This window comes from Epinephelus moara, chromosome 16 (assembly GCF_006386435.1).
Source record: "Epinephelus moara isolate mb chromosome 16, YSFRI_EMoa_1.0, whole genome shotgun sequence".
NCBI classification, from domain to species: domain Eukaryota; kingdom Metazoa; phylum Chordata; class Actinopteri; order Perciformes; family Serranidae; genus Epinephelus; species Epinephelus moara.
Window position 1 is genome coordinate 5,050,975 of NC_065521.1, and position 12,318 is coordinate 5,063,292.

General features: G+C 43.6%; 1 protein-coding gene across 2 annotated transcripts in view; it reads right to left on the minus strand.

Annotated features, from left to right (window-relative positions):
* Positions 1-2,565: 2,565 nt before the first annotated feature.
* Positions 2,566-12,318, minus strand: part of LOC126402563 (rho guanine nucleotide exchange factor 10-like) — an 80,531-nt gene continuing 70,778 nt past the window's right edge. Inside the window, exon 9 of one of the 2 annotated variants that reach the window (XM_050064685.1) lies at positions 2,566-2,794. In XM_050064685.1, coding sequence (XP_049920642.1) covers positions 2,639-2,794 — 156 coding nt within the window. In that variant the 3' untranslated portion in view covers positions 2,566-2,638. The remainder of the gene's footprint in view (positions 2,795-12,318) is intronic. The other variant, XR_007571232.1, reaches the window with a different exon arrangement.

The window sequence follows — 12,318 nt, forward strand, 5'->3', positions numbered from 1 at the left end:
TGCAAATCATTCAGAACTCGGCCATCCGGATCACCGCCTGCACCAAATCATCTGACCACATCACCTCTGTTCTCATTCAACTTCACTGGCTCCCTGTACAATACCACATCCACTACAAAAACCTTCTCCTCACCTACAAAGCTCTCCACAATCTAGCCCCCGGTTACCTCTGTGACCTCCTTCGGGAATATACACCCTCCCGCACCCTCCGCTCAACCTCCCCACCTCACGCCTCAGTACCATGGGTGCCCGAGCCTTCAGCTGCTCGGCACCCAGACTCTGGAACTCCCTCCCCCCACACATAAGACAGTCAGACTCCATCACATCATTCAAATCCCAATTCAAAACCATCCATCCATCCATCCATCCATCCATCTTCTAACCGCTTCATCCTCTTGAGGGTCACGGGGGGGCTGGAGCCTATCCCAGCTGACATTGGGTGAGAGTCAGGGTACACCCTGGACAGGTCGCCAGACTATCACAGGGCTGACACATACAGTGGTGTGAAAAAGTGTTTGCCCCCTTCCTGATTTCTTACTTTTTTGCATGTTTTCCACACTTAAATGTTTCAGATCATCAAACAAATTTAAACATTAGTCAAAGATAACACAAGTAAACACAAAATGCAGTTTTTAAATGAAGGGTTTTATTAATGAGGAAGAAAAAAATCCAAAGCTACATGGCCCTGTGTGAAAAAGTGTTTGCCCCCCAGCTCCTGTTAAAACATAACTGTGGTTGATCACACCTGAGTTCAATTTCTGTAGCCACACCCAGGCCTGATTACTGCACACCTGTTCCCAATCTAGAAATCACTTAAATAGGACCTACCTGACAAAGTGAAGTAGACCAAAAGATCCTCAAAAGCTACAGACATCATGCCGAGATCCAAAGAAATTCAGGAACAAATGAGAAAAAAAGTAATTGAAATCTATCAGTCTGGAAAAGGTTATAAAGCCATTTCTAAAGCTTTGGGACTCCAGTGAACCAAAGTGAGAGCCATTATCCACAAATGGGGAAAACACGGAACAGTGGTGAACTGTGGCCGGCCGACCAAAATTACCCCAAGAGCGCAGCGACGACTCATCCAAGAGGTGACAAAAGACCCCACAACAACATCTAAAGAACTGCAGGCATCACTTGCCTTAGTTAAGGTCAGTTTTCATGACTCCACCATAAGAAAGAGACTGGGCAAAAATGGCCTGCATGGCAGAGTTCCAAGACAAAAACCACTGCTAAGCAAATAGAACATTAAGGCTCGTCTCATTTTTGCCAGAGAACATCTTGATGATCCCCAAGACTTTTGGGAAAATATTCTGTGGACTGACGAGACAAAAGTTGAAATTTTTGGAAGGTCTGTGTCCCATTACATCTGGCGTAAAAGTAACACCGCATTTCAGAAAAAGAATATCATACCAACAGTAAGATATGGTGGTGGCAGTGTGATGGTCTGGGACTTCTTTTGCTGCTTCAGGACCTGGAAGACTTGCTGTGATTAATGGAAGCATGAATTCTGCTGTCTACCAAAAAATCCTGAAGGAGAATGTCCAGCCATCTGTTCGTGACCTCAAGCTGAAGCGAACTTGGGTTCTATAGCAGGACAGTGATCCAAAACACACCAGCAAGTCCACCTCTGAATGGCTGAAGAAAAACAAAATGAAGACTTTGGAGTGGCCTAGTCAAAGTCCTGACCTGAATCCTATTGAGATGCTGTGGCATGACCTTAAAAAGGCGGTTCATGCTCGAAAACCCTCCAATGTGGCTGAATTACAACAATTCTGCAAAGATGAGTGGGCCAAAATTCCTCCACAGCGTTGTAAAAGACTCATTGCAAGTTATCGCAAACGCTTGATTGCAGTAGTTGCTGCTAAGGGTGGCCCAACCAGTTATTAGGTTTAGGGGGCAAACACTTTTTCACACAGGGCCATGTAGCTTTGGATTTTTTTCTTCCTCATTAATAAAACCCTTCATTTAAAAACTGCATTTTGTGTTTACTTGTGTTATCTTTGACTAATGTTTAAATTTGTTTGATGATCTGAAACATTTAAGTGCGGAAAACATGCAAAAAAGTAAGAAATCAGGAAGGGGGCAAACACTTTTTCACACCACTGTAGAGACAAACAACCGTTCACGCTCACATTCACACCTATGGACAATTTAGAGTTATCAATTAACCTAATCCCCAATTTGCATGTCTTTGGACTGTGGGAGGAAGCCAGAGTGCCCGGAGAGAACTCACGCTGACACGGGGAGAACATGCAAACTCCACAGAAGGGCTCCCACACCCGGGATCGAACCGGGAACCCTCTTGCTGTGAGGCAACAGTGCTAACCACCACACCACCGTGCCGCCCTCCAACTCAAAACCCACCTGTTCAAACTGGCATATTCACCCTAACTGGACACTGTGCACTACACTTGTTTTTATGTTGATGTTTTGTTTTAATGATGTCTTTTATCTTCTACGCTCTGTAAGGTGACCTTGGTTGACTTGAAAGGCGCCTCCAAATAAAATGTAGTATTATTATTATTATTAGCATTATTATTATTATTATTACATACTCGAACTGCGCATGCGCGAAGGGGAATATTCAATGCTTAAAGCACCGCCTCTGGCGGTCAGCAGGGATGAAACAGAACACTCAGGGAGCATCTTTATAAAGAGGAAGGGGACAGAGTCCTACCTTAGTGTCACAGCTCTGTCTGATGTTGGCAACATGAGGTGCACTGAGACGCACAGCAAACTCCTTCCTGGTAACAGCACAACGCTCCTTCAGCCTCAGCACATCTGCAGGCAACTACAGAACAGAAACAGTGTTGATGATTAAAGGTCCCATGTTGTAATAAGTTTGATTTTTTTTAAATAAAGCAGGTGTTCTATAAATACTATAAAGTATCACAATGCTCAATCCACAGAGAAATGCACACTGAAAGGGAAACTTATCTTTGCTCTCTTCAAAGCCAGACTCCAGTATTACATTTTGTTTTTATTTTTTTCTTTTAAGCAAAAATGCATGTGCTTAGGAAGTCCTGAGCATCCCACTGGATGAATGAGACTTGGATTATACTGCAGGAGTTGTGTGAGAGTTGATAAACTTGTGTTTTGATATAGTTTTGCTGTTTTTAACGTGGCCCTCAATCAATCAATAAATCAATATGTTCACCATTTACTGTGGAGCCTCGGGAGTATGTTTTCTTCACAAATTCAAGGTAACATGACATGACTATTGATTTAAAAATGATCATTTTTTAAAGACTGAATTCATACCACATGCGTATGTTCTAAAAAAAAATTCACTGAAGTCCACTAAAAACTTTTTTCAAATCTGTTAAAAACTGCCAGAAAATATTAGAAATACACTGTTGATTCCTGAGAGGGAAATGGTGATGCGTTATGTAGTATGTAGTGATGTCACCCGATACAGCATCAAACTGCTGGATTTCTTCCTGTGCAGTTTTATTTCTGTCTGTGGTGTATGATCATTATTATTTCCTTCTGGTTTCTTATTTTATATTATTGCCTTTTTATCATGTTTTCAGGACATGTATCATTGATCGTTGACAGTGATCTATTATGGTGTTTCTTACATCATACCTTCCTTACATCATATTATTGTTGTTATGCCTGTTGCTGAAGGTGATCCTTTTTGAGTCCTATAAAGTTTTAACTTTATCCCTACTGTGATGTCCTTTTGTAAGTTATGAGTTAAACTCTTTATGAATATTCCAACCATATAAACTCTATTAGTTAGTTGTCTGTCCACACTTGTACATACTGTTTATTGCCTTTGTCATATTTTTCATTTTCTGCCACTTAATGTGCAGGTTTGTCACAGTATCAATTCCTATTTGAATCCACTGTTGTTTTCTTTCTTTTTATTTTGGATTGAACTCTTTTTCTTGTTACGGGATATGTGAGTTACTCAATGGTATACATTTACCTCATTTTCATTTGTAACTTTTTTCAATGTTTTTCTCTAGTGGGTTATGCCAATATATCATGTGACCTGTGTCACGTGACCTCTACATGATTTCTTAAATTGCACACCTGTTACCAAAGCATTTTATACCCTGATGAAGACTCTCCAGTCGAAACGCATTTGTTTATCCATGCATTAATATAGAATTTCACCGACAGTCAGAGTGCCTTGGATGTTTTTGTGGACTGCTTGTCTGTACCATGGACTTTTACACTGAGTGAGCTGGCCAGTTGTCGTTTTTTATCTTTATGTGATACATTACAGTTGCTCTGATGTATAGTACAGAGGAGTGGTTCCTAACTGCTGGGTTGTGGTCCAAAATTGGGTCGCAGGTCCATTCTGAATGGACCTCAAGCGACTTGCGAACGTGTCAAGTTTGTAAAAAACACAATTTATTTTGAAGTACAGTGAATTTCCAGCACAGATCTTTTATTTTGACGTGTCGCTTCCTGCTGTGGAGTGAGTGACTAATGGACAGCTACTTGATAGAGACAACAAACTCACTCGGTGACGTGGCCAAACGTAAGTATGACGCTGAAAAACGTAAGTATTACGCTGAATATATGAAACTGTATGGACTTTGAACAAATGACTTCTGGAGCCTGTGGCTGGACCGCTGAGATACAGAATTATGAGAAAATAGAAATAAGATATATGAAAATAAGAAGTATGTAAAAAATATAAAAATATGTGCCTTATGAAACATTGCAATGTATAAAACTAGTTTGTAAAGTTCTTAAAATATAAAAATGCTCTCTCTCTGTCTCTCAATAAAATATATAAGAAAGAAAGATAGAAAATATGTAAAATATGTCAATATGTTTGTTCTGCCCTCCAGGCAGTGTTCCTTATGTTTAACTGTTTGGGGCCACCTTCTGGTGCGATGTTGTGTTTATATAGAGAAACAGGAAATGAGAGAAACAGGAAATGAGAAAGGAAATTGAGCTAGTAGCCTATGCTAAAACATGTGAGCAGCCAAGCATGGTGTAGCCTACATCATCCGTTGTAATCCTCTGATTCTGCCATTGCCAGCATTGCCTGTAAGTATTAGACTTATTATTTACAAGTTTATCTTTCTGTTTCATGAAGAATTTGTTGCAGATGCGATCTAGTTTATGTAAATATTAGATGATTTCAAGTACTTAGCTGTTGTACTAGCTATTTCTTTTAGTGATCCCTTGCATTATATAATTACTTTAGTAAGCCTAACACAATCTGTATTTTGTTATTATTGCAGTTTTACACCTTGATGTATCACCATGCCTCAAGTCTAAAGTAAAGTGGAGCTCAGTAAGCTACATCCCGACTCTCGTGCTGATTATTTGGGAGTTTGGCTGGCTGTCAACTTATGGTTAAAGAAGACACCAGTAATTGGACAGTACAGTAAAAAGGCAAGTGATAGGATGGCACAGCGTCAACCATTGCAACAGATCAAACACACCATATGAAAATTGCATTATGTCAGCTAAAGAGAACGAAGAGAAGAATAGAGCCTCTGACCATTCTGGCGTAACTAGCACATCTGCATCCTCAGCTACCGCAGCAGCAAGGGCCCGAGCAAAGGCAGAGGCAGCACGTGTATGTGCGTCATTTGCAGACAGAGAAATCAAGCTGAAATTAGAGCTAGCCGAGAGAGAGGCAAGACAAAAATGGAAGAGGCACAGACAGCTTTAGAAAAAACAAGACTAGAGACTGAATTGGAAGCTTTGGCTATCCAGAGAGAGACAGCTGCTGCCATAGTATAGGCAGACATCTTAGAGGCAGCTGAAGAGCAGGCTAACCCACCTGGCAGCAAGGACAGTCAGAGTCCTTTAGAGGAAGAGATTGAAAACCACACATCTGCATATGTAAAACAACAAAATGACCTACTTAATAACTCTCTTCATGAAAAACGTACACCTCCACCCATCAAACAAAAGCACAACCTAGTCACATGGGGGACTGCATACGGGTTTTCTTCAGATGAACCCTCATCTCAGCAGCCTATCAAATCTGAGCCTGCCCAGCTTTATGACCCAAGGTCTTCCAAACCGTCTCATCACTTCAAAAAGGTCTCGCCACACCTTGAGCCACCTATCCAAAGTATGAACCCTTCAGCTCAACCATTTACTCCTCATCACACCACGCCAGCTGACCCCGTGCTAAACCCTGCCATGACAGACTTCGTTAGGTACTTACCCTGAGAGCTTTAGGGAGTGGCAGTCATCCTTCCTCAACGCAAGCAACGGCCTAAACATTTCAGCCAGTGAGGAATTGGATCTCAAAGAGTCATCCCAACACATCAAGAGAATTCGACAAGTGCACGTCAACCATCCTGAGGCAGCACTCAGAAAATCATGGGAGAGATTAATGGAGTGTTATGCTGCACCGGAAGTGATCACACATTTCCGAGGATCTCCAATAAAGACTACATCAAACTCAGAGAGCTTGGAGATCTTCTCATGGAGCTTCTGTCTGCAAAGGAGGATGGATATCTGCCTGGGCTAGCCTTCCTGGACACTGCTCGTGGGATTAATCCTATAATAGAAAAACTCCCACACGCACTTCAGGAGAAATGGATAACGAGAGGGTCCAAGTTCAAAGAGGAACTTCACTGCTTTCCCCCGTTCTCCTTCTTCGTGGAGTTTATCCACCATGAAGCAGGCACCAGGAACGACCCAAGCTTCGCTATCCACAGTAACAACAGCCCCCCTGTAAGAGAGAAATATCGCCAGGGGAGAACCGCAGTGTCAGTCCATAAGACAGACATCTCCACCAACGGTGAACAAGACACGACCGTCTCTTCAAAGCAAGATGAGAATCCAGGAAAGAGCTACCCTATCCATCACAAACCTCACCCGTTAAGGAAGTGTCGTGGATTCAAAACGAAAGCAATTGATGAGAAGAAGACCTTCCTCCATGACAACAAGATATGCTACAGGTGCTGTGCATCCATCTCTCATGTAGCCAGAGACTGTAAAGCCCCTGTAAAATGCAGTGACAGTGTGACAGTAACCGCCATATCACGGCAGTGCATCCTGGCCCAACACCTCAGGCGGCTCAAGCTCCTACCCCGGCACCAGAGCACAACGAGGAGGGAGACAATCTTCAGCCTGACTCTGCACCTACCGTCACCTCAAAGTGCACTGAGGTTTGCGGTGAAGGACGGCCGTTAATGTCTTGCTCTAAGATATGTCTGGTTCGAGTGTTTCCCCGAAGGCAGAGAGACAAGGCAATCAAGACATACGTGGTACTCGACGACCAGAGCAACTGCTCTTTGGCAAGGCCAGAATTCTTCGAGCTATTTAATGTCAAGAGCCACATCTCTCCATACTCATTACGAACATGCGCTGGAGTCATTGACATGTCTGGCAGGAAGGCGGAGGGGTTCCAGATTGAGCCTGTTAAGGGAGGAGTTGCACTCGCCTTATCATCACTGATTGAGTGCAATCAAATTCCAATGAACAGAGCAAAAATACCGACCCCCAGAGCAGCTCTCTTCTATCCACATCTGAAGAAGGTGGCAGGTCACATCCTGGAGCTGGATCAAAACGCCCAAATCCTTCTTTTGTTTAGGAGAGACATCATCAGAGTGCATAGGTGAAAGAGCAGGTCAACGGCCCTTATGATGGCCCCTTTGCGCAGAGGTTGGATTTAGGCTAGGTTGTGGTCAGTAAAGTGTGCCTTAGCAACGCCCACAAACCAAGTGTGAGTGCCTACAAAACCCAAGTCTTAGAGAACGGACGTCCTTCCTACCTGATACCCTGCAACAGCTACATGAACCTGAAAGAGAGGGTGAGCTACGGTGGGGAGCAGCGTGACAGACCCATTAGCACCCACAATGCCAAGCTGGAGAAGGTGACCGAGCATAACATGGGTCGCAACATGTTCGAAACAACTGAGAACGACAATAAGCTTGCCCTGTCCATCGAAGATGGCGTCTTTCTAAAAATCATGGACTAAGAAGTGTACAGGGATAAGGAGAAGAACTGGGTTGCTCCGCTGCCCTTCAAGGTGCCACAAAAGCGGCTCCCTAACAACCGCAGGCAAGCAGTCAATCGCCTCACCTCACTGCTTCGAACCCTCAACAAGAAACCTGTGATGAAACAGCAATTCATAGCCTTCATGGGAAAGGTTTTTGAGGCCAACCACACAGAACTAGCACCCCCTCCGGCGGAAGATGAGGATTGTTGGTACCTGCCAATGTTTGGAGTCTACCACCCTCAAAAACCTGACCAGATAAGGGTGGTGTTCGATTCTAGTGCACAGGAAGATGGCATCTCGCTCAACAACGTGCTATTAACTGGCAATGACCTTAATAACAGTCTTTTGGGAGTCCTCATCCAATTTTGAAAGGAGACAGTGGCGGTCATGGCAGACATCCAAAAAATGTTCCACTGTTCTCTTGTCAGACAGGACCACCGCAATTTCTTGCGGTTCTTATGGTTCAGGGATAATGATCTGACAAAGGACATTGTCGAATACCGGATGAGAGTAGAGGTGTTTGGCAATGGCCTCCATCGCCATCTATGGGCTTAGGCTTGCCGCCAAAGTAGGCGAATGTGAGCATGGGACAGACACACGATGATTTGCGGAAAGACACTTCTACGTCGACGATGGACTCGTGTCCATACCGACTGACACAGAAGCTATCAGTCTTCTCCAAAGGACACAAGCATCTCTCGCCAAGTCCAACCTTCGCCTCCACAAGATCGTTTCCAACAGCCCTGCTGTAATAAAGGCCTTTCCACCAGAGGATTATGCTGAAGGCATAAAGGATTTGGACCTCGGTGGAGATACCACACCCATGCAGAGGAGTCTTGCACTGTAAACCTAGATTTTGTTTCTAATTAAACTTACGAGTGATCATTACTTATTCTTTTATGTTTAGTAAAAACCCGCTATCATTACTAAACAACATTAGTTGTTTGTACTATTTAGCTGAAAGATTCATTGCACTAATCAGGTTTAGCAGAGATAACTTGGTATGTTTACTTTCATAAGAAAGGGGAGGGGGCTAATTCAAAAACCTGTCTGGTCACGTGACAAGACCAGCGTCTGGTAACGTGCGTCCAAGGGGCTCTACACCTGGCGGGACGAGCACATGCATCGGCAGCAGACGGTACCCTGACCAGGAAGAAACCTTACTCCAAGTGGAATGGTTAGTATGTAAAATAACTATTGTAGACTAGTTATCTTTGTGGGATAATTTGTTGACACAGCTTTTTTTCTGTCTAATGTTACTGTTTGAACCTGTGCATGGCGTGAATACGTGCTTATTGCTAACACTAGCTAATGTCCACTCAAAAGTGTCAGCTAAAGTTAGCTTAGTGTTAACAGTCCGAGGACGCCTCACATACCAGCGAGTTTGCTCGACTGTATCATTTATATAACCGTCATTATTCGCAATAGAAAAGCGATTCAACCGCTGTCAGGGCAAAGGAGTGTAGCAGGCGCTGTGGAGGTGTTTACGTTGTGGACACCTTGAGCTGCTTGCAGCGCATTGATCCACTCGACCCGTCCTTGGCCGCTCTCTTTTTCCCTCTCACTCACGCCGGATTTCCACTGGATGCGTGTCCGTTGCGGAACGACAGCGCTGGTTATCTGCTGCGTGCTCCGCCGTCCGTCAATACCCACCGGCTGCGTTTGCTGCGCGGAGCGGTGCAGCTCCGCCGGAAGACATCTCGGTGCACTGCCATGATTAATATCTCCTCGTCCATGGTGTTAACGGGGTGAAATGATGTCTGAAAACCTCTGACCTGTTGACTTCAGGCCTGCCTCTGCCCATTATGTAGTTTTCAAGGTGTAGTGCAGGGAAATATGATCCGCCGTGAACACTGTGTATTTTATTTTGAAAATTAACCGGATGTTTTATTGTGTTTCTGTGCACGACTTCCTGCACCGCACGATGTGCTCTGTGCTGAATTGCTGCGTTGTGCTCCACTCTCACACACGCTTCATGCCGGTTTTCTCTGTAACACAGGCGTCGTTTCAGTTCTATTACCTTATTGTATTTAACAGTGACATTGTTGAGCTGAGTTGTTGAGCTAAACGTTTTCTTGTTTTTTATTTTTACAGATCCTTGTGGTGTGAGGATGCTGTGGAAGTGTAAGTATTGTGAGTTTATGTGTGAGAAAAGGGGTTACCTTTTAAAACATTATCAGTTAAAACACGGAAACTATGGTAGAACTGTCCCATTTCCCTGCTTACACCAAGAATGTGTGTGCACATTCAACTCCATTAATGCACTTAAGGTCCACTTAGCAAAGATTCACCAGAAAACCCAGGATGCACAGAAGCAGTCTTTCTCACTCACCTGCGAAGTACACATTTAAAGGTAAATCACAGAGTCCAGTGTCCATATAATGGCTGTAACTTTTACACAAATGTGTATTCTACATTTAATGCACACAGAAGTAAGGAGCACAGAACACACAACTGGAGGATGTTCAGGCCAGAAATAGTCTCTAGTGGTGTAACTAATGAAATGGCCCAAGAAGAACATGAGCCTCCAAATGACACCCCTGAATCAGAAGACAGTGAGGATTCTACCAATGAAGATCTTCATGATCTAGAGAAACAGCTGGAGCACAACCTAGCAGCTCTTTTTTTAAAGATGCAAACGGTCCTACACATTCCAGAAAGTACGGTACAAGAAGTCATACAACAGCTGTTACAGATGTGTGAACTATCCCAGCCACTGCTGCATAATGCACTCAAGGACATTCTGAAACAACATACAGATGTAGATGATTCAGTTGTGGAAGAGTTAGTCAGGGCTGCCGCAAAGAGCAATGTGATCCTGAAATTCTGTGGCAAGGATGGCCCCTTATCAACAACAAAAAGGAGAGCAGCATATGTGAATAAAAACTTCACAGAGGTTAAACCAGTGGAGTACATTATTGAAAGAGGAAAAAAATCTAGTGCTGTATATGTTCCTTTGCATCCAATGCTACAGAAGATGTTGAATAGGGCAGATATTTTGGCCAAAGCTCTTCCTGTCCAAAAGCATGTGCGACATGAGTACAGTTCATACAGAGATGGCTCGTACTGTAATGACAATGACCTCCTTAAAGGGGAGGAATTCAAAATCGCTGTTGGACTTTATACAGATGATTTTGAAGTGTCCAATCCTTTAGGAACATCTAGAAAGAAACACAAAATGAGTGCAGTCTATTGGGTGATAGCTAATATGCCATCAAAATACAGATCAACACTCCACTCCATTCAGCTTGCTGTTTTGTGTAAAGCCTCTTATGTAAAAGAATTTGGCTACGCTAAAATTCTCCGCCCTCTCATTCACGATCTGGCTTCTTTGGAGCAACATGGTGTATATGTTGAGAAGTTGGGAGAATTTGTCAAAGGTACGGTTTTATATGTGACTGCTGATAACCTGGCTGCTCATTCTCTGGCAGGACTCTTCGAAAGCTTTATGGTGGACAGATTCTGCAGGTTCTGTATGGCGACGAGAGGCGAGATGCAAGCCAAGGAGGTAAATTCAGGTGCTTTTGAACCCCGCACTATAGACACTCACAACCAGCAGGTGCAGGAGGTAAAGCAGGATCCCACTGTGGCAAAACGGTATGGTGTGAAAGGAGGGTGTGTATTGACTGACGGTCTGGAGCACTTTCATGTTGTCCGTGGGTACCCCCCTGACATCCTCCATGACCTTTTGGAAGGTATTGTTCCTGTTGAGTTATCCCTCTGCATTTCAGACATGATTTCTAAGGAATATTTCACCGTAGAAACACTGAACCATGCCATGAAAACCTTTGAATATGCTTTTCATGACAAAACTGACCAGCCTCAGCCAATTGCCCAGGGCTTCTCTACTAAAGGGACCATAGGTGGCAATGGTCATGAGAACTGGGCCCTACTCAGGCTGCTCCCACTTATCATCGGCCATAAAGTCCCTGAAGGAGACAATGCATGGAACATTCTGCTGCTCCTAAAAGACATTGTTGAGTTGGCTGTCGCAACAAAGCACACTGAAGAGTCGGTACATTTCCTTGACTGCAAAGTGTCAGAACATAGAGACTTGTTGCAAACAACATTCCCAGATTTTAGATTACGGCCAAAACACCACTACATTGAGCATTACCCTGACATGATCAAAGCATTTGGTCCCCTTTCAGATGTTTGGACAATGCGCTTTGAGGGAAAACACAAATTCTTCAAACGGGTCATTCGTAATGCCCACAACTTCAAAAATGTAGCTCTTACATTGGCTGTTAAGCATCAGAAAATGATGGCTTACTATTTGGACACAAGTTCATTTTTCAAGCCTTCAATTGAAATGGACAAGGTCACTACAGCATCGATTACATCTTATCCTGAGAATGTCCAACAGGTTTTCTGCCACA